The 24,960-nt window shown below is 43.5% G+C and overlaps 1 protein-coding gene across 1 annotated transcript; it reads right to left on the reverse strand.

Annotated features, from left to right (window-relative positions):
• LOC142377039 (contactin-2-like) lies at window positions 1–24,691 on the reverse strand. Its single transcript, XM_075460760.1, has 13 exons — window positions 24,663–24,691; window positions 24,368–24,540; window positions 24,133–24,228; window positions 23,595–23,807; window positions 20,955–21,057; window positions 20,566–20,747; window positions 20,318–20,454; window positions 17,366–17,495; window positions 17,008–17,158; window positions 12,862–12,989; window positions 11,174–11,349; window positions 220–340; window positions 1–23 (listed from the first exon to the last, which is right to left on the reverse strand). The coding sequence occupies exons 1-13, from the start codon at window positions 24,689–24,691 to the stop codon at window positions 1–3; spliced, it is 1,662 nt and encodes a 553-aa protein (XP_075316875.1).
• Window positions 24,692–24,960: the final 269 nt, after the last annotated feature.

Genomic DNA, 24,960 nt, shown 5'->3' on the forward strand with positions numbered 1-24,960 from the left:
TTAGTCTGTAGCTCTGGTTAACACTGCACAGAATAAGACAAAGCTCACTCACTTCCCTTTTATTTCAGAAAAACTGCTTCCCCAGAATCTGCTGCTGGAAGTCCCACTGATCGCAGAAAAGCTGGATTCTGTTACAGATGCTCATTCAAGATTCCCCCTTTATGACTCTGGCAACTGTAAATGCAACACTTGTGAGAACACCCGCGTGATGGTTCTTACCTCGAACAACCAGTTTAGCTGAAGCAGAAGCGCTGTCCACGACAGTCTGAGCGGTGCAGGTGAACATCCCCGCCTGACTCAGCTCAACATTCAAGACCAACAAGTCACCAATGATTTCCTTCTGTGGGGGACAGAAGAGGTGGACACTGTTGGACAGTTTCACTGACAGAACATGAAGAGTATGCCAGATAGGTTTCATTCAACTAACAGGGAGGAGCAGCAACATGGACTCAACCTTCCACCCTGAAACATACTCTGTTCAACATGTCCCTTTGGTGATACAACTCTAAATTGTTTCCTTTCATGGTTATCAATCAGTCACTTTGAGTTAGTTCTCAAGCAAACACATACAGGTGAGTCTACATCATCTGTTTAATAAAGAAAGGAGAGCGATGATGAATCCTGCAGGATCCACAGACGGATCCATTTGAATTAGGAAGACAACCTTGGTCAGAATCTTTAATGGCACAGCGGATTCACCAGTGGAACATGTTTCCTCGTTCACATGTTTGTGTGGAGGTTGCTGCAGCACACTGGGTCCCACATTGTGTCCACATCTTCAGCACAACATGGAGCTAGTTTCCGATGTGTGCCGACTCCACCGGTGATGCTCACATCTCTCCGGGAGAGAGGAGAGCGACTCAGTGATGAACGTGGAAATATCTGGGTTTGGGCGCGATGCATCAAAGTTTTCATGTGCTGATATACAGTGGCTTGCGAAAGTATTCGGCCCCCTTGAACTTTTCAACCTTTTGCCACATTTCAGGCTTCAAACATAAAGATATAAAATTTTAATTTGTTGTGAAGAATCAACAACAAGTGGGACACAGTTTTGAAGTGGAATGAAATTTATTGGATGTGTCAAACTTTTTTAACAAATAAAAAACTGAAAAGTGGGGCGTGCAACATTATTCGGCCCCTTTACTTTCAGTGCAGCAAACTCACTCCAGAAGTTCAGTGAGGATCTCTGAATGATCCAATGTTGTCCCAAATGACTGATGATGATAAACAGAATCCACCTGTGTGTAATCAAGTCTCCGTATAAATGCACCTGCTCTGTGATAGTCTCAGGGTTCTGTTCAAAGCGCAGAGAGCATCATCACAGCCCTTTTACAGACAGCCGTTCCGCTTCCTATTCACCCCATTATACAAAATTTGGCTGCAGTTCAGTTGATTTTCTCTGGGGGCGCTGGCGAGCGAGTGCAGAATGATCATTGGCCATAGGGCTGGCGCTAATAACTCAAAAAATGTCCCCGCTAGCGGCTGAAACCTGAAAATATTACTGTGATTTGGATGTGGATTTATATCGAAAGTACAATAACCTGGGAGTTATAGCTTTCTGTTTTCTTACAGGTCTGGCATTTGCGAGTCAGTCTCCGCTAGCATCTAGCTAACGGAATCTGAAGAACGCACGGCTGATTACGACCGGCTGCTTTACGGCACTCGTCCACTGTGCCAGAGTGCTAACTTGGTGCCGCTAACAACAACCAAAGCTAAACCAGAGGCTAGTCAGAGAGTATGTAAAAGGGCTGTGCTGAAATCTGTAACAATTTGAGCTAACACCTCTCTGCTAGCTCAGCGCTAGGACTGACCATGCCGTAAAGTGATGCCACATGCGTGACGTCACTCGGGATGCAATACTGACAATAAATGTGTATTTTAAACAAATCTAGTGAGTCTAAAAAATCAAACCAAGTGCCGTTTGAAAGGATAATTTATCCTGCCTTTAGGAAAATTAAAATGAAAAAATATAAAAAAATTCTATCCAAAGCAATGGCTGCATCTAAGGTGGATCTCATAGTACCACATTCATTCTGACTGCTCTGCACTGCTTCGTTGGCGCCGCCCTAGAGTGCAGTACCACCCGGAAAAAGCCGCCAGCTTTCTCTCTCCTCATAATAGAAACTCTCTGGCATCATGAAGACCAAGGAACACACCAGGCAGGTCCCAGATACGGTTGTGGAGAAGTTTAAAGCCGGATTTGGATACAAAAAGATTTCCCAAGCTTTAAACATCCCAAGGAGCACTGTGCAAGCAATCATATTGAAATGGAAGGAGTATCAGACCACTGCAAATCTACCAAGACCCGGCCGTCCCTCTAAACTTTCATCTGGAACAAGGAGAAGACTGATCAGAGATGCAGCCAAGAGGCCCATGATCACTCTACAGCTGAGGTGGGAGTCTGTCCATAGGACAACAATCAGTCGTACACTGCACAAATCTGGCCTTTATGGAAGAGTGGCAAGAAGAAAGCCATTTCTCAAATCCCAAACATGTGGAAGAAGGTGCTCTGGTCAGATGAAACCAAAATCCAACTGTTTGGCCACAATGCAAAACGATATGTTTGGCGTAAAAGCAACACAGCTCATCACCCTGACCACACCATCCCCACTGTCAAACATGGTGGTGGCAGCATCATGGTTTGGGCCTACTTTTCATCAGCAGGGACAGGGAAGATGGTCAAAGTTGATGGGAAGACGGATGGGGCCAAATACAGGACCATTCTGGAAGAAAACCTGTTGGAGTCTGCAAGAGACCTGAGACTGAGACAGAGATTTATCTCAAGACAAGACAATGATCCAAAACATAAAGCCAAATCTACAATGGAATGGTTCCCAAATAAACGTATCCAGGTGTTGGAATGGCCAAGTCAAAGCCAGACCTGAATCCAATCGAGAATCTGTGGAAAGAGCTGAAGACTGCTGTTCACAAACGCTCTCCATCCAACCTCACTGAGCTCCAGCTGTACAGCAAGAAGAATGGGCAAGAATTTCAGTCTCTGATGTGCCAAACTGATAGACATACCCCAAGCGACTTGCAGCAAAAGGTGGCGCTACAAAGTATTAACGCAAGGGGGCCGAATAATATTGCACGCCCCCCTTTTCAGTTTTTTATTTGTTAAAAAAGTTTGACACATCCAATAAATTTCATTCCACTTCACGATTGTGTCCCACTTGTTGTTGATTCTTCACAAAAAATTTTAATTTTACATCTTTATGTTTGAAGCCTGAAACGTGGCAAAAGGTTGAAAAGTTCAAGGGGGCCGAATACTTTCACAAGGCACTGTACATGGATAACAGTACATACAAAACTGTCAGGAAATTCAAATCTAAACATAACAATGTGAGGCAACATGAAGTTCAATGTTGAAGACATCAGATCAGTCTTTATATCTTCAGAACAGACGCCTTTAACTTTGGAACTTTTCAAGCAAACTTATAGCAGTTTGCAGCATGAAAACATTCCTGTGCAGCTGGCTGTACGCTTTAAACCACAGGAGAAGAAGAAGAAACCCCAAATATCCCCTGTCAGGACTCTGGTGTCAACGCAAACTTGAGGTTTTGGCGGTTTGGGATTTAGAAAGGAAATTCTTAAGCAACTAAAAAAAGTGCAGAGTAAGTCAGAGAGCTGGCACACCAGCCCTAACACGTCTACCATCATTCCACTGGGAGCAGACCCCATGTTCTGACCATCTAACTCATGGAAAAGTTCTGCTGCAGCCCAACCTCTGAGGAGGCAGCCTGTGGGCAACAATTAGAGCTACCACTGGCCTGAAGTTCGCAAAAGCACACGTCAGCGGAGTCAAAAGAGTAGTTTGGGACACCTTTAATGCTCGTGTGCAGGAGCTTCTTTAAAGTATTTGTACTTGATGACTGTTAAGAAGTCGAGACAGAACAGATTATAGAAACTTTTGATTGCGTGCAGGGATTAGACACATTGGGTTTTTTCTGCTGTCTTTGCTTTGTTGAAATGTTTTTCATCAACACTAACTGGCTTTTGAGAGATGGAGGAATGAAATGATCCAACAGCGATGCCAACTAAGGAGGGACGGGAGGAAGTTTGTTGAGATGGAAATAACAGTCTCAACCCAAAAAGACATTTTCTTTTAGACATTGTAAAGATCAAATTGAGACATTTTAAATAGCCATAAAGGCCAGACTCCTTTTAAAGGAAGAATATGAGGGAACAAACACCTGCTCGACTCGTCATGGTCTAAAATCTCCAATTCTCCAAGTGAGTCTCCTGAAGGAAAGCCCTTCACACACTTATCACTGCCATGGAAGATTGATTGGGAAATGTTGAGGACTGTTAGAGAAATGTCTGGTGCAGTAATTCTCTAACATACCCAAAATGTCCATTACAGTTTTTCCAGTTCAACGATGCTCAGATCTTGTGGTGTGGCCGTGGTCTCACACAGCTGCTGACCCACTGTCAGCCATCAGGACCCCCGGGTCAGACTCAGCCTGGTGGCCAGCTTGTGTACCTTCATCAGTTGCAGACAGAATGTCCTTTTTGTCTCCTTACATTTGGTGCCAGACGTTCATAAGGATGAGATGTTGAGATGAATTCATGGAAGTCTAATTAAAGGCGTGGCTCACTTTGCTGACATCATGTGACCCCCTGCTTCTGGTAGTTCAACCCCTTCCACCGTGATCCTCTCTTTTGACTAGTCTTCACCATCTTGATCACACTAAGGAAAAAATACTCAAATCCTGTTTGTTCTTTCCACCACTGTCTATTACGGAAAATTGCTTTACTGCTTTTAGAACAAACACCAATCAATTGTTTGATCTGTTGGAGGGAGCAAAAAGCAAAGATGAAACCATAAACTCTGATTTATCTACCTCAGTGGATGAAGAAAAACACCACTGATTAGAAAAACTGCTGAAGTGTGTTGTGAATTATTATTTGAATCTAATAGTAAATTGACATGATTTATATTGTTTAGTTTAAAAAGAATTAAGAGAAAGTATTTGCATTATTTACAGGGAATATTGGAGAATATTTTACTTCCTGATGGTAAAATTATATTAGTTTGAATGTGATGACTGAAGATACTTTTATTTTGATAAACAGGAAGTAATGCTTTACGTTAGCCTCATGACGGATTCCATGAGATGAAGTTGCAAGTCGCAAACCTGCCTTAGTTTATATACTTCTTTGTAATACTGTGCATTTGGGAAGTAAAGTTCCGTTCATCAAAGAAAACCGTTTGATCATCATTCGAAGCTGAAAACTACACATCATTTTGGTGCCGAAACCCGGGAATTGAAGATTGAATTGACTGTGTCGAAGTTGGAAGCTAACGCTAGCTACATTGACAGCACAGATGGCCGAGCGTTTTGAACGGATAAAGAAGAAGAGAAAGACGGTACGCACATCTACAACGAAGTTGTTGAATCGCATTGATGAGGAAGTGAGCAATGAAGTGCCCAACTGTGATACACTTCGTGAAATGCTGTCAGTATTGTCGACCAAGGAAGATAGTTTAATGGACTTAAACAAAGGCATTGAAGATGAAACGTCGATAGACGATCTTGAGACGGAGATTGCTAGTACTCAGGACTACCAGGACCGCATTACCACGCTGAAGGCTCGTGCCACGAGGCTCATTCAGACTGCACGTGAAAACGTGAGTGTGCGGGTGAGCGATGCAAGCACGAACTCCGTGAGACCAGTGAGTAGACAGACTGTTAAACTACCGAAGCTGGTGATAGAGAAATACAGTGGAGAAATTAGCCAGTGGCAAGAATTCTGGTCTCAGTATGAAACGGCTATTCATGAGAATGATGCACTTTGTAAGAGGGAGAAATTCACTTATCTGAGATCCTATTTGACTGGAGCAGCATCAAGAGCTGTAGCAGGACTTACTTTGAATGATAGCAATTATGACGCTGCAGTAGAATTGCTCCACAATCGTTTTGGAAGGAAAGACATTGTAATTAGTGCACACATGTCCAAACTACTGAACTTGAACCCTGTGAAAAGGTCATCAGATGTTGCAGCACTCAGGCACCTGTACGACGAATGTGAAATACAGATTCGCAGTCTGGAGTCCATGGGAGTTCACAGTGACACATATGGCTGCCTGCTATGTCCAGTACTGCTCCAGCTCCTGCCGGAAGACATAGCACTAGTCTACACGCGCAATTCAGACCCCGATGACGAATGGAAGGTGCCAGAGCTCATCCAGTTCCTGCAAAGGGAGGTCCAAAGCAGAGAGAGAGCACTTCAGCTTACCAGACCAGGTAACACTCAAAAGGACATTCCACCAAGTAATAAACCATTCAGTAGGACAGCACCAGTTTATGAAAACAAAGCTAAAAAATGGAACGTGCCCTCAGCTACTGCTCTGCACACAGCAAGTAATGCACCACAGACCTGCATATATTGTGACAGTGCTAACCATAAACCAGAACATTGTACTGAGAATGTGCCTACTCGCAAAGAAAAATTAAGAAGGCTTGGACGATGCTACGTGTGCCTTGGCCCAAAACACATAGCAAAATTCTGCAAAGTTAAAGGTGTTTCATGCCCTTTGTGTGGTCGCAGACATCACCAGTCAGTTTGTGAGCAAGGTGAAGCCAAGGCAGATCTGGACAGTGGCAGCACAGAGGCTGTTGTGTCCTCTGTGTCCAGCACAGCGAAACAGAAAGCAAATGCACAGAACACAGTGTTGCTCCAGACAGTGAAAGCATGGACAGAGGGCCCAGCAGGGAGAAAAATCGTACGCTGTCTGTTAGATGGAGGCAGCCAGAGAAGCTTCATTCATGAAGTTGTGGTGAAAGCCTTAAGATTACCAGTGGTAAGACAAGAAATGCTGCATCTACACACTTTTGGATCTACTGCTCCTGCAAAGGCACAGCGTAACATTGTGAAGGTGTCTCTGGAAAATGTGTGGAACACACAGCAAAGGATTGAGATTGAAGCTGTGGAAACCCCTCAAGTGTGCACGGCAGTGATAAAGGTCCCCAGCGAACCCATCCAAGAGGAGCTAAGGAGAAAAGGTCTGCAGCTTGCTGATTTTCCACTGGATGGCCCTGATGACCCAGAACTGATGATGCTCATAGGGGCAGACTATTACTGGCAAGTGGTGTCAGGCAAGGTCCAGAGGATAACAGAATCACTAGTAGCCGTAGAAAGCAGCTTCGGGTGGGCTCTGCAGGGGCCAGTTTCAACATCCAGTGTAACTGACGCTACTTGTATGCACATCAGCCTAGAAGAGGACACCCAGATCTCAAAACAGCTACATGCCTTTTGGGAGGTGGAGTCACTGGGCATTGTCAATGAGAAGGCCCAGAGTGCAGTGGAAACTGACGCTCTACAGAACTTTGAACAGACTGTGATACACAAAGATGATCGCTACCAAGTTGAGTTACCATGGCGACCTGACAAACCGACACTCCCAGACAACTTCAGAGTGGCTAAAGGACGGTTCGAAGGACTCAAGAGGAGACTCAAAATGGATGCAACCCTGTACTCAAGGTACAATGATGTCATACAGGATTATCTGCAGCAAGGCATCTGTGAGGATGTACCTGAGGATGTGTCAGCGGCAGAGCAACCAGAGGCTGTGAGATACTACATGCCACATCATGCTGTTCTTCGAGAAGATAAGGTAACAACTAAACTGAGAATAGTATTTGATGCATCATCACATGAGGAAGGTTGCCCCTCCCTAAATGACTGTTTACTGACTGGCCCAAACCTTAATCCAAACCTGTTAGATGTGCTAATCAAATTCAGACTACATGAGATAGCCTTTACTGCAGACATTACCAAGGCTTTCTTGCAGATTTCTCTAGCAGAGAAGGACAAAGATGCTGTTAGATTCCTGTGGCTACATGGACCTCTGACCAAAGACGCTGAAGGTGAGCTGCGCATTATGAGGATGAGTAGAGTAGTTTTCGGAGTGTCGCCCAGCCCATTCCTGTTAGCTGCCACCATAAGAAACCACATCAAGCAGTATGACAGCGAGCAGCCCAGGGCAGTGGAGGCACTGAGAGAGTCTCTCTACGTGGATGATCTGATCTACAGCTCAAGTAATGTGAATGAAGCACTTTCAGTTTCCTCAACAGCAAAGGAGATCCTGTCTCATGCCGGCATGAACCTGTGCAAATGGGTAACCAACTCACCACATCTGAGAGCCAAGTGGGCAGAGAGTGGAGTGGAGCACGCGACAGAAACAGACACCTGTGGAAATGTGCTGAAAGTGTTGGGGTTAGTATGGAGATCAGAGAAAGATGAGTTTGTGTTTGATTTAAAGGGACTGTTGAACATTTTAAAGGGCAAAGAGAACACAAAGAGAAGTGTGCTACAGACATCAGCTCGTATCTTTGACCCTATTGGTTTCCTTTCTCCATTCACCATACGGGTAAAGTGCCTGTTTCAAGAACTGTGGGAGAGGGGAATCAGTTGGGATGAACAGTTGCCCACAGATTTGGCTGAAAAATGGAATCAGTGGTGTGCGGAGCTGCCGAAGCTACACCTTTTAGCCATTCCGAGATGGTACCACATTGACATTCAGCTAAACTCACAGACACTGAAACTGCACGTTTTCTGCGACGCCAGTGAGAAGGCATACGGTGCAGTTGCCTATCTACAAGGACCGAACAAGGAAGGGGAGATTGTGACAAGCTTTGTGGCATCCAAGGCAAAGGTAGCCCCACTAAAGAAATTGACTTTACCACGCTTAGAGCTTATGGGTGCACTGATTGGAGCAAGGTTAGGAAATCATCTTCTCAAGCCTCTGAACATGGAGAAAAATCAGTTGAACATGAGAACAGATTCGATGATCGTTTTCCATTGGATACGCAGTGCAGCACAAAAATGGAAGCCATTTGTGTCAAACCGAGTGACTGAGATACAAGGTCTCACCAATCCAGAACAGTGGTCTCACTGCCAGGGTAAAACCAATCCAGCCGATTTACCCACCAGAGGACAGGGCGTCGAGAACCTCATCCAAAGTCAGCTGTGGTGGAGCGGCCCTCCTTCACTATCATCAACTGGTGAGGCAGAGAACATTGATGAGGACTGTGTTGCAGATGAGGTGAGCACTGAGCTCAGATCTAAGTTCCAGATAGCAGTACAGCTCGCTAGCACTGAACAAGTTAAACCACTGTTAGACTTACAAAGGTACAGCAGGTTAAAGACAGTGTTAAGAATAACTGCATGGGTGAAAAGGTTCATAACTAATGTCCGCTCCAGTCTGAAAACGCAGGGAGAGCTAACTTCTGAGGAGCTCACTGCCGCAGAAGTGTACTGGGTGAAGATGACACAAGAGCAGAGCTTCAGCCAAGAAATTTGTCAGCTGACATCAGGTCAAGACATAAAGAGAGATTCTAAAATCAGAGACTTGAAACCGTTCTTGGATGAAAATGGCCTTGTCAGTGTAGGAGGCAGGTTACAGCAGTCTGATTTTAGTTACAGAGAACAACACCCATATGTGCTACCAACGAATCACAGATACTCTGAGCTACTAGTTCAGCAATGCCATGAGAGAGTGATGCATTCTGGGGTAAGAGATACTCTAGTTCAAATGAGGGAAGGATACTGGGTTTTAAAGGGGAGACAGCTCGTGAAGCGGGTGGTGTCACATTGTTACATCTGTAGGAGGTTAAAGGTGAAACCAGCTCAGCAAATAACAGCTCCATTACCCAGAGACAGAGTCACTGAATCCCCACCTTTCGAAGTTGTTGGGATAGATTTTGCAGGTCCACTGTATGTAAAGTCTAGTGGACAGCCTAAGAAGGCATACATTGCACTCTTCACTTGTGCTGTCACTAGGGCAGTGCATTTGGAGTTAGTCACAGACCAGACTACTGAAAACTTTCTTTTGGCTTTAAGGAGATTTATTGCAAGACGAGGGCTGTGTAAAGTTATTTACTCAGACAATGCCAAAACATTCAAAAGAGCAGACCAAGATCTCAAAGAACTGTGGAAGTCATTCAGAGGATCAGAGCTCACAGAGTTTTTCACAGATAAGGAGATCACCTGGAAATTCATTGCTGAGAGAGCTGCATGGTGGGGTGGCTTTTGGGAGAGACTTGTGAGATCTGTTAAAACATGTCTAAAGAAGGTCCTAGGGAAGGCTTCATTAAGTTTTGAGGAGCTTACAACCATGCTTGCAGAGGTAGAGGCTGTATTAAACTCCAGGCCCCTCTCTTATGTACATGAGGATGTTTCAGAGCCCAAGCCACTCACACCCGCTCATTTCCTGGTTGGGAAAAGACTTACTTCTCTACCACCAAAGGCAATGCTTCCACCATCTCAGGTTACAAATGTGAGCAGAGAGGCCATGGGAAGGAGATGGAGGTACCGGCAAAGACTCTTGACCAGCCTTTGGAACAGCTGGCGAAAAGACTACTTGATGGACTTGAAATCAGCTCACAAGTGTGAGACACCTACACCCACTGTGCTGAAGGTGGGAGATGTCATCCTGATCGGAGAAGACAATGCACCCCGGCAGACCTGGAAAATAGGCAGAATAACAGAACTTTTTCCAGGGAGAGATGGACTCATTTGTTCCTGTACTGTTCGTACTTCTACGGGCAGTGTGTTAAGAAGACCTGTTCAGTTGTTGTATCCTTTGGAGGTTAATTAAGTGATGGACTGAATAGTAATGAACAATTGTTCATTAGGCGGGAGAATGTTGTGAATTATTATTTGAATCTAATAGTAAATTGACATGATTTATATTGTTTAGTTTAAAAAGAATTAAGAGAAAGTATTTGCATTATTTACAGGGAATATTGGAGAATATTTTACTTCCTGATGGTAAAATTATATTAGTTTGAATGTGATGACTGAAGATACTTTTATTTTGATAAACAGGAAGTAATGCTTTACGTTAGCCTCATGACGGATTCCATGAGATGAAGTTGCAAGTCGCAAACCTGCCTTAGTTTATATACTTCTTTGTAATACTGTGCATTTGGGAAGTAAAGTTCCGTTCATCAAAGAAAACCGTTTGATCATCATTCGAAGCTGAAAACTACACAACAAAGTGCTTTTATTTGCTGTCTGATGTTTGGAAGCACTGATGGAACTAAAAGACAGAGCTCAACAGTGATGGAACCAAACCATCTGCCTGCTGTAGAACACACTGCAGTGCAGTAGAAATGTTCTATATTCAGGGCTGAACATTAGGAGGCATCCAAAGAACAGCACTCACCCCCTGCACCCTGTGGTACGGTCCTGCAGAGGTTTCCAGGTCCAGCAGGACCCCATTGAGGGCCCAGGTGAAAGTCAGGTCCATGGTGGGGTCGTGGGAGGCGTGACACTGCAGCGTGACATTCTCCCCCTGATTGATGTCGGCGTTGGAGGGAGCTAGTGTAATCTTCGTGGCATCTGCAAGAGTAGAAAAACTTCCGATGAAAGCTAGCTGGAGAGCGGCTCGATTTTTCAGGAGAATGTTCCTTTAAATTTGAAACTTAACAAAGACAAAAATCCGAAATTTAGCTGGAATATCCAGCCTCTGTTAGACGCTGTCTTTCTGCTCACATCACTCTCAGAAAATGCAAAGACTTTTTTTTATTGAGCCGTTGCAGTTACATACATATAGTTTTTATAAAGATAAACATAAGCCCTCCCTCCCCTCCAAGGTGAGGGGCATCACCAAGTGTCAGCTGTATGTTGTAGTGTGTGGTGTTCCTCTGCTCACAACCTGAGAGCTTTCTCCTTCCAGTGGTTCCCAAACTGTGGTACGCGTACCCCTAGTGGTACGCGGAGGTACTGCAGGGGGTACGAGGCGCATGGGGAGTTTTTTTTTTTATTAAGGCGTCACACTTTTATGGAGGACTGTTTATGAAGGAGACTCCAGTTTTGTGATGAATGTTACATAAATTAGGCCTGTTAATGTATTCTTAAAAAAAAGAGAAATGTTACTTGTTTAAGTTAGATAACAAAGGAAGATTATTTTGATTTAGTATTTATACTATTTTGGTTTATTATTTACATTTCAAGGAAATGTTTTTTAATCTTATGTTGAATTCAACTGAGGTTAAAAAAAAGAGAGAGAAAGCCTGAGAATTTTATGTTCAAGTTAAGGATATTAAATAAAATGATTTTCATGTAATAACCACTGTGTTGCTCTACTTTTGGAGAATCATCGTACGCGTTGTATGTGTGAGGGGGTACTCGTGGTGTGACAAGAAGGCTCAGGGGGTACTCAGGCCAAAAAAGGTTGGGAAACACTGCTTTATCCGACCACATCTCCAGAGTGGAGGCTCTGGCTTTATTCATCCGGGCCGTAGATAGTTCAAGTAACCCTATGTCATGAAAGTACATTAACCATTTCCTCGTGCTAAGATCAGGAGGTGGTAACCATCTTTGTACTAGAAGCTTTTTGGCAGCTCAACAACAGTTTGCGCTGTTTCTCACTTCTCTGCAGCTGTGAATCATCATTAAGGAGAAGTAAGATTGGATCGCATGTTATGGCGGTGAAAATGCAAATATTTAAAAAATGATGGACAGAAAAATCCTAAAGAAATCAGGAAGAATTTGGATGGTTGATGGCTTACCAGAGCAAGTTGGTCTAATTGATGGTAGTTATTGTATTTTAACAATTTAAGTTGAACAACTTCTCATTAAACATATGTAGAACAAAGTTCTGTCAGATAACTCGACGTGTGCCACTGATTTACTGAGCTTGCTGTGGTTTGTCATTTAGTACATTTTCAATAACCTGGAACTTTCAAATTCCTCTTGTGGTTCTTAGAGTTAGAACAATTGAGGTCTCGTACATCAACACACAGCTAAAAAGAAGACCTAGATTTGGACTGTTTGCTTAATGCTGTGGTTTGCTACTTTGCGTTGTCCATGTGACAGCGGCTGTTCTGCATCAGTGTGTGTGTGAGGTACCTCTGACAGACAGGTGTCCGGTGCTGTTGGCTTTGCCCAGGTAGTTTTCAGCAAAGCAGGTGTACTTCCCCTCATCTGCCCTGCTGATGTTGTGGATCCACAGCATGCCGTCTTGGGTCACTGTGACTCTGAGAGGACACAAGAGAGCAGGGTCACAGACACACGAGTAAGGCCACCAACTCAATGAAAGAAAGACTTCCAGCATAACAGGCCATGCAGTCCAGTCCAACATTCAGACCTTTGCTTCAGATATATTCTGAGCATTGCAGGTGTCCACCCTCTGCCTGTCTGTCTGTCTTGTGGCAGGCATGTATTGGTATGCAGTACAATGTGAAGGTAAATGTATTGTCTGCATGCTGGAACCTTGGCCCATCTGCTCCAGATGCATCTCACTGCACATTCATTCTCCTCCTCTTGGAGGATTAGGATTATATTGTGAGGTATATGATTTCTTTGACATTCACTTCATTGCAGCCAGTACGAAGCAAAGATACCTCGTGTTTTGTCTCATTAATGCTGTACACATCCATTTCTGCATTTCAGGCCTGCAGCACATTAGCCACAGCAGTAGTTGTGTGTAATGTTGCACCGTGTATGTCTGGAGACTGTTTCCATCCTCTCCACAGTGAGTGGGGGGTGTGAGGTGGTCAAAGAGGCATGTTTGGAACAGCCTCCACATACATACAAAGGGTTAGTAAACTGTTCATCAGTCCACTGAGTGTATGACACGCAGCAGTGAAGCCAACCAGCATTATTTGGCTTTATTCTCAGTTAATTACAGCTGGGGTTATCCTCCTGAAGCTGGCTCTGGTCCAGATGTTCTGATCAGTATGCAGCTGTGTCACTTTATGCTTCGCTGAAAAAGAACCAGTTTAGATATTTATCCTGCTAATCCAAATCTGATTGTATTGCCATTTGCTGTTTGTTAGATTTAGCTCTAAATGTTTGCAATCACATCTCAGTTCTAACTATGATGGGTGACTAGTACAAGGACTACAGAACCCAGGCAAAACAGAACCAGCTGTACTGAGTGGGGACAGTTTTCTACAGAAAAAGTTCAAAGTTCAATTAGAAAAGGGTCCTCAGGGTCCTTTCTGCAGAAAGATAAGAGACAGACATGCAGCAGACACTGAGCACATACAAACAGCAGTGAACACAGCAGGATCCTTATTATTAACCTTCATTCATTCTGTCCCGGAGAGAGTTTAACCCAGGGGCGTCGCACCCGTAGGGGTGTTTCGACAACCCCACTTTTACAGCAAGGTGATTTCATCCCCCCCACATTTTCCAAAGGTAAACCCATTTGCCCACCCTCGTAGTGCACCAACATACAAAATGGAGCGCACCTCAGCCCCCTTACGCTGCACGAAAAGGCATTGGTCAAACTGAACGGACATTCACCCAATCACAGACTGTTATCCGCAACCCGGCCGCCGGCCCGGGAAATTTCATATTAAGAGATGAACTACATTGTGAGACTTACGTGCCAGTCGGAGGTAGCGATGGGAAGTTTGGCTCTTTTCAGAGAGTCTCTGTCTCAGTTGAAATAAATGTCAGCTGCTGGACTGACTGACACAGACTGATGTGAATTGTTTATGGGAACGACATTCATTCTAGAAGTGTATGATTCAACTTGTTTGTTTTTTAAGGAGGAAGAAAATTGCAATTACTGATTATATCGAATCGCAATACTTGTAGAATCGCAATTATCAAGAATCGTGATACAATCGAATCGTGACCAAAGCATATCGTCCCACCCCTAGTAACTACAATAGTTACACTGCTCAAATCTGGATAAAATTATTTAAAAAACACTGTGGATTCATTAAAACCTCGTCTGGGATTTCTGAAACCTTATTTTGATTTGTGAAAATGCAGAACAGGCCCATCGTCATTTCCATTAATTTCAATGGTGAATATTGATTTAATGTATAAGCTTGTTTGTTATTATAAAGGTCTAAAAGTACAACTTTAGCCAAGCTACTTAAACTGACTAACCTACATGATCTAGTTTAATTTTATAGCAGCTGGGCTGGTAATTTATTTTAAAGTAAGTTAAAGCACAAGAATGGAGACAAATAGTTTAAGATTAACACAATATTGAGGTTTAACCAGGCTGTCTTATTTTGTGTAGGGACAGATAACAATGAAAAGACTTCTTTGTAAAGAAGCACAAGTCAGACCCAGATCAGGCCCAGACAGACCCCAGCCATGAAACCAGCAGCCCTGGCAGCCCCCAACCTGAAGCAGCCCAGGCAAGTCAGTGTGGGCAGACACAAGGAGCCAGGCTACCACCCCCAGGTCAGAGTATTCAAAGGCAGCTAAATGCATCTCCACTTTATAGAAGTGGAGCCTCACTTTGCCCAGATTGTTAATGTAAAGAGGGGGATGCGTATGTCCTGCTGGGGAGATATACCCCCCCCCCCCCCCACACACACACACCCGCAAGCCACGCATCAGGAAACATAGTGATCAGAAGCTTACTCTTTTGGCGATCTATGGTGGGCTCAGGGCAATTATATCTATTCAAGAGTTTTCAATCAAGCCATGAAGTGCAGAGTTTTTTTCAGTAACTTTGTAGCCTACAGTAATTCCACGGTGATAACTCCGTGATAGTGATTAAATGTTACATTTTGTGATTAAAAAGGTGTAAATTATGATCCCGTACCTCTATTGTGAGGCTTGACCTTTTTATATACAGTCTATGGGCTTGATGTGGTGCTCATGTGCCACCCCTGGAACACCCCCACATTTAAAATCACTGCTCCGCCCCTGGTTTAACCTAAACTTTGTTCTTTCAGCTGACACACACAAGCACTGAGATGGTTACACAGAATCTGATGAAATCATCAGCAACACGTACAGTAATCCAAAACAGTGCCATGTCAACTGATCTCCCTCAAAAAAAAGTCAAAAGGTGTGTGTGTGACTGCTCTGACTGATGGTGATCTCCTGGATAGTAAGGTCCCCAATAATGATAAACCCCTCAGGTTTCTGAGACAGCATTTCAGAGCTTCAGCCTCCATCTTTCATTACCTCTGTTTAAAAAGATGGATCTTAAGTAAAACACTACAAGTACAATGGACTTCAGAACAGACAGATTAAAAGGAAATACAGATAAATTCAGCTCCGTATTCCATATTCAGCTATTCTATAAACCTAACATGGGCAACATAAATCACTGGAGTGGACTCAAAGGTCCACCAAGGAGCACCTATCACAGCTTGAGGTTGAAGCCAGTACAGTCATTGTGAAACTGTGGGCTGATCCCCGTACCAATGTTAAAATGATAAATTGGTGGGTAGCCAATAAATGATACTAAATGTTTTTGCTATTTGTCTGCCTTTAATATCAGTGAAATAATAAAATAAGCATTTAGAAAAAAATATCACCCTATCTTTGCCATCTTTGATTGAGCACAATTTTTTTCTTAAGAAATGTATCAACCAGCCTTTATCATAACCTTTCACATGAGAAAAAGTCTGAAACTATTGCCTCCTCAATGACTTTTCACCACCAGACTGGCCAAACACAGTGACCTTGTGAATAATGAATGGCCTGCTATGGAATTAGGCTGCTGCCTACTGGATGTTTCAGGCTGATCCTGTCGGTTTCAGGGCAAAGTCCATCCAACATCAGATGGATCATGCCATCTTTGTTGCTGAACAGGCCATTGCAGCAAGCTGAATATTGGCCACAATCATACTCCACCAAACCTTAACCATTCTCTTCTTAAGAATACTTGAAATGTAAAAAATATGGAACAATTGAAAGAAATGAAAACAGGCAATGTAAAAAAGGGACCATTATCCATTCTTTCTGAAGAAACACGGGGACAACATTTTGCCCCTCATTCATTTTTTCATGTGTGATGTCACCACATAAATGGTCATATCACCATGTGATCTTCACCCACCACCACTCACATCATAATTCAAACTAGCAGAAATACCTCAGTCTGCCTGATAGCCTTTGTTTAGTTGCTGATTTAATCCAAACTTTCTTCAGTTCACACTTCAAAGAGCCCCTTGAACTCCACATTGCCTCCAATGTAATCTTCTCTTATGAGCATCAGCTAAATGAATGGAATGAGTCTGAATGATGGACAGTGCAGCAGTCTTAATCCACTGGTAAGTGCTGGGCTACCTGCTGCTGTTAGTGAGCAGCTCCGTCCCACGGCTCCAGAACAGGCTGGGCTTTGGGGCAGCTCGAGGGCGACACTCGATCATCACCTGCCCCCCTCTAGCAGCTGGGATCAGTTTCCTTACTGGATTCAGCCTAAAATCTGGAGCTTGAACTAGAAGGAAGAAGCAAAATGAAGTATGGGGGAAGTCAGAATGCTGGTAATTTAAGGTAAGATAGTATCTTACCATCTTAACCTTTAACTTGAGTAAATATGAGCCATCATTAACTGTGCTTTTCTAATTGAAATGAGCATTGAACAGATTCTCTGATGTGGCAGCACTGAATTAAAGGAGGTGTTGCAGGGAAAGCGTCCTCCTACCTTGGACTCTTAGCTCAGCAGAAGAGTAGATTGTGCCATGCTTGTTTTCAGCTACACACTGGCACATCCCAGAATCCTCCAGGGCCAAGTTACTAATTTTAAGATGAACCCCATTCACCACCACCCGGTCCTGAACATCCCCCGGAAGAAGAACCATGGGAAGGTAGCAAATAAAGAGAGAGGGAAGAGGATGAATGGAAGCACAAAGGATGTGTGACGCAAAGCAAAATATTTAGTAAAGAGCTGTATTGACCATCAGCCAAACTGAGTAACCAAACCAGACAAACTTGATCTGTAAATTGACCATGAACCTATGCAGAACAAAGAGTTACTCACCACCTGAACAAGTTAAAATATGAAGCAACATCTGACACATAATATTCAGAAATATGGTTTCATCAGTTCAACATCACATGAAGGCACAAACTATAGTGCTTTCTATCTACATATGGCATGGGTCCCCTGTGTTGCACCATCACATCTCTACAGTAGTCAAAGTCAAATTTATTTGTATAGCACATTTCATGTACAAACAGTTCAAAGTGCTTTACATAAAATAAAAGCATTGCAGCAGGGAGTGCAAGAAGCATTAAAATAAATAAAAGAATATAAAGAGAAACAAATAAAATAAATCAAATCAATTTAAAAACAAGAAACAGTCCAGATAAGTTCAAAGATAGCGTGCAGATTTCCTGCATAGACACATGAGAACAGAAATGTTTTTAACCTGGATTTAAAAATGTCTCCATTTGGTGAAAGTTTAATCTCCACTGGCAGTTTGTTCCACTTGTTTGCAGCATAACAGCTAAATGCTGCTTCTCCATGTTTAGTCTGGACTCTGGACTGGACCAGCTGACCTGAGTCCTTGGATCTAAGAGCTCTGCTGGGTTTATATTCTCTGAACATATCACAGATGGATTTTGGGCCTAAACCATTCTGGGATTTGTAAACCATCAGCAGGCTTTTAAAATCTATTCTGTGACTGACTGGAAGCCAGAGTAAAGATTTTAAAGCTGCTGTGATGTGCTCAGATCTCTTAGTCCGGGTTAAAACTCCAGCAGCAGCGTTCTGGATGAGCTGCAGATGTTTAATGCTCTTTTTGGGAAGTCCAGTTAAAAGAGCATTACAGTGATGGAGTCTGCTGGAGATGAATGCATGGATGAGTTTCTCCTGGTCTTTTTGGGAGAGGAAACCTTTAATTCTGTTGATGTTTCTGAGATGGTAAAAAGCTGCCTTGGTGACAGCTTTGATGTGGCTGCTGAAAGTCAGATCTAGTTGAAATGATCCAGCAGTCCTTCAACCGACTCTGCGCTCATTGTTGGTAACATAGCTATGGCCTCCCTAAACTGAGCACTTGTTTTCTCATTAATGTTCCTCTTCTTAACTGAGAAGCTGGTTGTTTGAACATTCTGAGTGATCAATAAATCGAATAAAATACAAATATGGTCAGACAAGGCCAAATCAATAACCACAACAGAAGAAATATCAACACCTTTAGAAATGGGCAGGTCCAGAATGTGACCTGGAAGGTGGGTAGGTTCTGTTACATGTTGCCACAAACCAAACATGTCCAGCACAGAAGAAAATTCTTTGGCAGTACCATCCGTCATATTATCTATGTGAATGTTAAAATCCCCGGTCAAGATAAAATGGTTAAAATCAGTGGAAGTAACAGAAAATAATTCAGAAAATTCATCAATAAAACTTGCCATGTGTTCAGGCCAAGAAGTCTGCTAAAAAGTTCAATTCCTAGTAGCAGAGAGCAGACAAACCACAGGGCCTGAAGAGAACCTCTCCTGTGCACAGGAGATTCTCCAACAAACATGGAAGTGCAGGATAAGGGAGGGTATTTATCTTGCTGCAGTCTGACTTTGTAACTAGGCCTCACTAAATTCTCCACTCCTACTTCAGACTGCATGTGCAGATGTGGCCAGGCCACTTTCTATCAAAGAGACCACAACAAAGAACGGATTTTTTAATCTTGATGGATGACTAAATCAATTCATTTTCCATCCATCCATTTTCTATACCCGCTTAATCCAACTCAGGCTCACAGGGAGCCTATCCCAGCTGTCATTGGCTGAGAGGCGGGGCACACCCTGGACAGGTCGCCAGTCCATCACAGGGCCACACAGGTACGCTCCGGAGTACCCGCTGAGAACCCACGCATACACGGGGTCAACAGGCAGAATCCACAAGAGTTACATCATCAGAATGTGCCAGGACCAATATTCTAACGATACTTAAGTGTCCGGTAGGTTTATATAGTTCAGTAAGAGCAGAGATACTCATTGCGTGGCTCGCGAGCCACATGCGGCTCCTCAAGCTCTAATTGGCGGCTCGCACTCGCATAGTAGCTTATAACAACAACAATAACAATACATTTTTTCAAATAACATACAATGAATACTGCACAGTATTAGGTATTTTCATTAAGTTTGCGTTTTTGTAGTATTAAGTATTTTTATTAAGTATTAATTAAGGCTTGATGGTGTTTCCTAAAGGGGGCTCTGTTAAACCTGGCAACGCAGCCCGCTTAACCCACCACCACACTTGACCGTAGCGCATGCTAGCTCCTTTAGCCAGCATGAGATGCAGGCACAATGGATCAGTTTTTAATTAAAAAAGGGCAAAAACCAGCACAAAAACCATGCCCATCTTAAATGTCTCACTATGATTACAACAACAAACTACAAATACAACATGAAGAAAGTCGAGGACATGCACGCCAGCTTCCGCTCATCCCAGTATTAAGGTGAATGTGGTCTTAATTGAACATGTATTGGCTGTGTTGTTTCTTTTTTTGTGGAATGTTTTATATGTGGAAATGCATATTTGCAAAAGGGGACTTTAGTATGTTGTGGTAAAAGTGGCTCTTCCTTTGATTTTGCTGCCAATGTGGCTCTTGGGAAAAAAATAGTGAGTATCACTGAGTAAGAGCATTGTTGTTACCTGTGTGCTGAGTGGCTGACCGTTACGTAGCCAGCGTACAGACGGTCGGGGTTTTCCAGCAGCCAAACAGCTCCAGTGAAGTTCTGAGCTGATCTCCACCTCTGAATCACTCATCACTTGCAGCCAGTCCGGCTGAGCTGCAGGTGTAGAGGAGAAAAAAAGAGGGACAAAAATGAAAAGATGGCATCAAAAAAATTTGATTAAGGAAGTGGGTAGATACCACAAAAAACAGGAAAGTTTTTTCTCACCTTGCACACTAATGCGACCCTGGTATGTGTCACTGCCTTCTGAGTTGTAGGCCTCACACTCATAAATACCCTCGTCATCAAAAGAGAGATCTGGCAGTGAGAGGGTGGGACCTGATGGAGAGGTGCCTGCTTTAGATGGCATTAGACCATCCACCTTCCTCCATCGAATTTTTGGGACTGGACTATAAGAGGGAAAATACACAAGTTGAAGGTTAAAGTTCAATAAAGACAGAAGATGTGGAACAGCAGTTCCAAAGTCCGACGGTAAAGTTTGGAGGTTTTTTTCTTAAATAAAGGCTGTTCTATAGCAAAGATCAGGACCTTCTTTAGTCTGTATATGACACAACACAAAATAACTTCATGCTACTGTCTCTGAGGCGTAAACTTACTGTCCATAAGCAAAACACTCTAACAGGACATTATGTCCAGCTAGGCCATAGGTCTCTGCTGAGAAGCGCACTTTAATGCTTGGAGAGGACTTCCTGGGATTTGCTGAAATGAAAAAAAAAAAAAAAAGCAAAAATGAGTTGATGATCAATCTGTGTATTTCAATGGCCAATGCATGTGCTAACTACTCAGAGAGCGAGTTGCTGATATATCATGCTGATGTGATACTGAAGATCTATTTTCCACATTCTGCCTTCTCTTCTTCAGTGGGCTGCATTTAATACAATATGTATCCAGAGAAAAAATCCTCAGGTCCACAGGGATTCAACAGCATTGCTCCACAGACACTACTCAAAAATGACCTGCATTCATTTTTTGCTACATGAAGAATGTTGGCTCAGAGCAGTGTGAGCACAGATCCCAGACCTCCCCAAACACCTCCTCTTGTTCTGCTGGGGGACCTGAGCATGGTGGCTTATTCAGTTATTTGCAGTGCAACACAAGCAACACAATTCAGATAAAACTGATCAAAAACAGCAATTTAGTGAATACTTTTGCAGTGTCACTGTTTCGCAGGCACAAGACCTTTAATAGGTCACTACAGTCATTTTACAGCTCCAAATCTGGAAAAGCAGAGATGGCCTGAGAAATGAAAATGAAAGAAAGCAGTGATTCTTTCATTTACAGACACTGAACCAAAGATAAATTGTGCTTTTTTCCTCTCACCTTCATTTCATATGCTCTAACATGACACCACACTAGTGGCAGCCTGTTGCAGTTGCTATGAACAGCTGAGCTTTTTTCTGTGAAAATGATCGTTTTTTAATCATTTTCTATGCTGTTATGCATGTTATGATGCAAGAATTGGGATTTTTTTTTCTTGTCATTCATTTTCTACACCATCACAATTTTCTCCAAACTGGGGGTTGTAATAGTATAATAGTGATCGTATTTGAGGTATGCACTGTTGAAATGGTCTTCTTGGTTGCTATGCGCCGGCCTTATCGGCAGCAAGTCTGTGTAGCTCTCAATTTTTTTCATCGTTTATATCGATCTGTTTTTTATTTATATTTTGTTCCTTCGCCTGACTGCACCTCCACCTCTGCAGCAACTCCCACCACTAGCCCTCCTCTGTCCAGCTGCACCCCCACCCCCATCTCTATGGTTGATAGCAACATCACTCCTGTCGCCATCCCTCCGCTACAACCTCTGTGTCTAACTGTAGAGGAGGTTGGAGCTGAGCTCAGGAGACTTAAGTCAGGGAGGGCTGCAGGCCCAGATGGAGTCTGTCCAAGGCTTCTGAGGGACTGTGCTGGCCAACTAGCAGTCCCTCTTCAGAGGCTCTTCAATATGAGCATTCAGATGGAAAAAGTCCCGGTGCTGTGGAAAACTTCTTGTCTCATACCAGTGCGCAAATTAGGGCAACCGGTGGAGCTGAATGACTACAGACCGGTGGCTCTGACATCTCATATCATGAAGACCTTGGAGAGACTTCTTGTTCGTCGCATCAGATTGCAGGTTGCTGAGGCTCTTGACCCCCTCCAGTTTGCCTACCAGAAACACATAGGAGTGGAAGACGCGATTCTGTACATGTTGCATCGGGCATATGCTTATCTGGATGTGCCTGGTTCATATGTGAGAGTCATGTTCTTTGACTTCTCCAGTGCCTTCAACACCATACGGCCTCCCATACTGAAAGACAAGCTGCTCGGTATGGGTGTGGCCCCCTCCCTGACATCATGGATTATAGATCTGTCTGCCAGACCACAGTATGTCAGGATGGGGAAATGTGTTTCTGGAACACTGGAATGCAGTACTGGGGCTCCACAGGGTACTGCTTTGGCTCCTTTTCTTTTCACCCTGTACACATCAGACTTCAGGTACAACTCAGAGTCCTGCCACATTCAGAAGTATTCTGATGATACGGCTGTTGTGGCATGTGTGCGCGGTGGACGGGAGAAGGAGTACAGGGACCTTGTGGAGGCCTTTACTGACTGGAGCAAAAAGAACTGTTTGCTCCTGAACACCACCAAGACCAAAGAGCTGATGGTGGACTTCAGGAGATCTAAAACCCCATACCAGTCAGTCTGCATTGATGGAGGGGAGATAGAGACTGTTCAGACCTGCAAATACCTGGGGGTGGTGCTGGATAATAAACTGGAGTGGTCTGCCAACATAGACGCAGTGTACAGGAGGGGCCAGAGCCGTCTCTTCTTCCTGAGACTTTATTTATTTAGTAATTCATTATTATTATTAGTAGTAGTAGTATTTTTATTCATATTGTTATTATTGTTGTTGTTGTTAATATACAATCATTGTAAATATTTATAATTTTTTTGAGCTACTTGACTAATTTGAATTTCCCCCATTGGGAGGATGAATAAAGTATTATTCTATCATTTCTATTTACAAACTGCAGGGTCTGTCATTTGGGGCCGAGCCCTTCCTACCAGCAAGCTGTTCTTGGTAATAATCCTAGAAGTATGAATTGCTGCCTGCAGGTTAAGATGGCACTTTGCAGTCATGCTCTACCTCCACTGTCTACATATGGAGAATTGAGGAGGTTCTCTTTTCTTATCAGTCCCACTCCACCTCTAACCCTGCAACAGTTATCAGTTAGAAGGTTATGAAAGACATCATACCATCTGGTAGTACAGTGAGTGGGATTGGCTTGCTGAAGGTGCTTTTGGTGCTGATGTCCAGATTAATGGTGGTGAAGCAGAAGTAGTTCCCAGTATCGTTTAGCTCTGCTTTGGCCACATACAGGTTCCCTGTGATCTGCGACACAAACCAGCGTCCGTCGTCTTTTCTGATGAAGTTGGGAAACTCGTTGATTAACCACCGGTACGACAGAGCTGGGAAGACAAAAATCGTTGCATAGTAGTTTTATCAGGACTTGCTTAGGTTGAAGACATTGCCCTTCTGTCAGTTCTCAGATCTCAGTATGAACAGTTACAGCCAGGGAAGGGAGAAAAAAAAAGACTCATTTCCTCTTCTTCCAGAGCAGGTTAATACTTCAGCTAGTTTCCTGCTTCCTGCTCATTTACTGCATGAAACTTTGACCATCAGTTCTGAGAGAAAACTTTTGGACATAATTTTCATAGTAAATAGTTGTTTTTCTCATCTACCATAAACAAGGCAACATTGTTTTAAATGTACAGGATGTGTAGTAGTGGGTACCTGGGTAATGTGGAGGGGGTTGGCAAGCCAAAAACGTGCCTACACCCTCATATGCTGTCTGTGGACTCCTGCTGTCTGGAGAGAAGTCATAGAGGTCTGGAGAAATAAGAAAATGAGACAATCTTAAATGAGAAGATCTGAAGCTTTTCTCAAAATCATGGCAAATCATTGTTAACCAACTCTAGAGGGAGCCACACAGGCAGTTTCAGTGAGTCAAAGGAGTGTTCTCACTCACAGCCGAATTTGAGATTAGCTGCTCTGCTGATGATAGTGCCACAGCGGTTGATGGCCAGACACTGGTATGATCCTGTGTCTCGAATAGACTCAGGGCTGCTGATCACCAGGGTGCCGGCCACGAGAGTGTACCGGTCCGAACCCAATGGGACCTCAGTGCCATTCAAAAGCCACCTGCAAGACAAAAGTCAGGAAAGGTAACAATAATGTAACAGAAATACAAGACTTCATGTGCCCGAGGCGGAGTCTGTCTGTCTGAGGGGGATTTCCCACCAAGTTCTGGCTTCAGCACTTACAAGCTGCTACTATAGTAGCAGCAATTCATCGCAGGGCCAGAGCAAAATACTGCTTTTCTATGTTGGGAGCTGGGAGCAGTGTTATAAAGTCCAACCAGACCAACAAAAACCACCATGTTTAGAAATCCAGGACCAGGGCAGTCTGATCCAAGAGAGATCAATAAAAACTGAGCTCCAACTTTAATGTGAAGTCGAAGCAGCAGAGGAAGAACATGAGCTCAGTGCTGCTCTCACTTTCCTGCTGTTTAATGCTTTATGTCACCAGTTGTGTCTGTGAACGCCATCCCACTGGCTTCAT

Source organism: Odontesthes bonariensis, chromosome 3 (genome assembly GCF_027942865.1).
Source record: "Odontesthes bonariensis isolate fOdoBon6 chromosome 3, fOdoBon6.hap1, whole genome shotgun sequence".
Taxonomy (NCBI): Eukaryota; Metazoa; Chordata; class Actinopteri; order Atheriniformes; family Atherinopsidae; genus Odontesthes; species Odontesthes bonariensis.

Excerpts from the sequence above, each read along its gene's own strand:
- LOC142377039 (XM_075460760.1), bottom strand. The coding sequence starts at position 24,691 with ATGAATTGCTGCTACTATAGTAGCAGCTT. Across the intron at positions 12,990-17,007 it reads CTGCTCACTAACAGCAGCAG|AGTCACAGTGACCCAAGACG; the intron begins GTAGCCCAGCAC and ends GTGTCCTCTCAG. Across the intron at positions 341-11,173 it reads CGTACCACAGGGTGCAGGGG|AAGGAAATCATTGGTGACTT; the intron begins GTGAGTGCTGTT and ends TGTCCCCCACAG.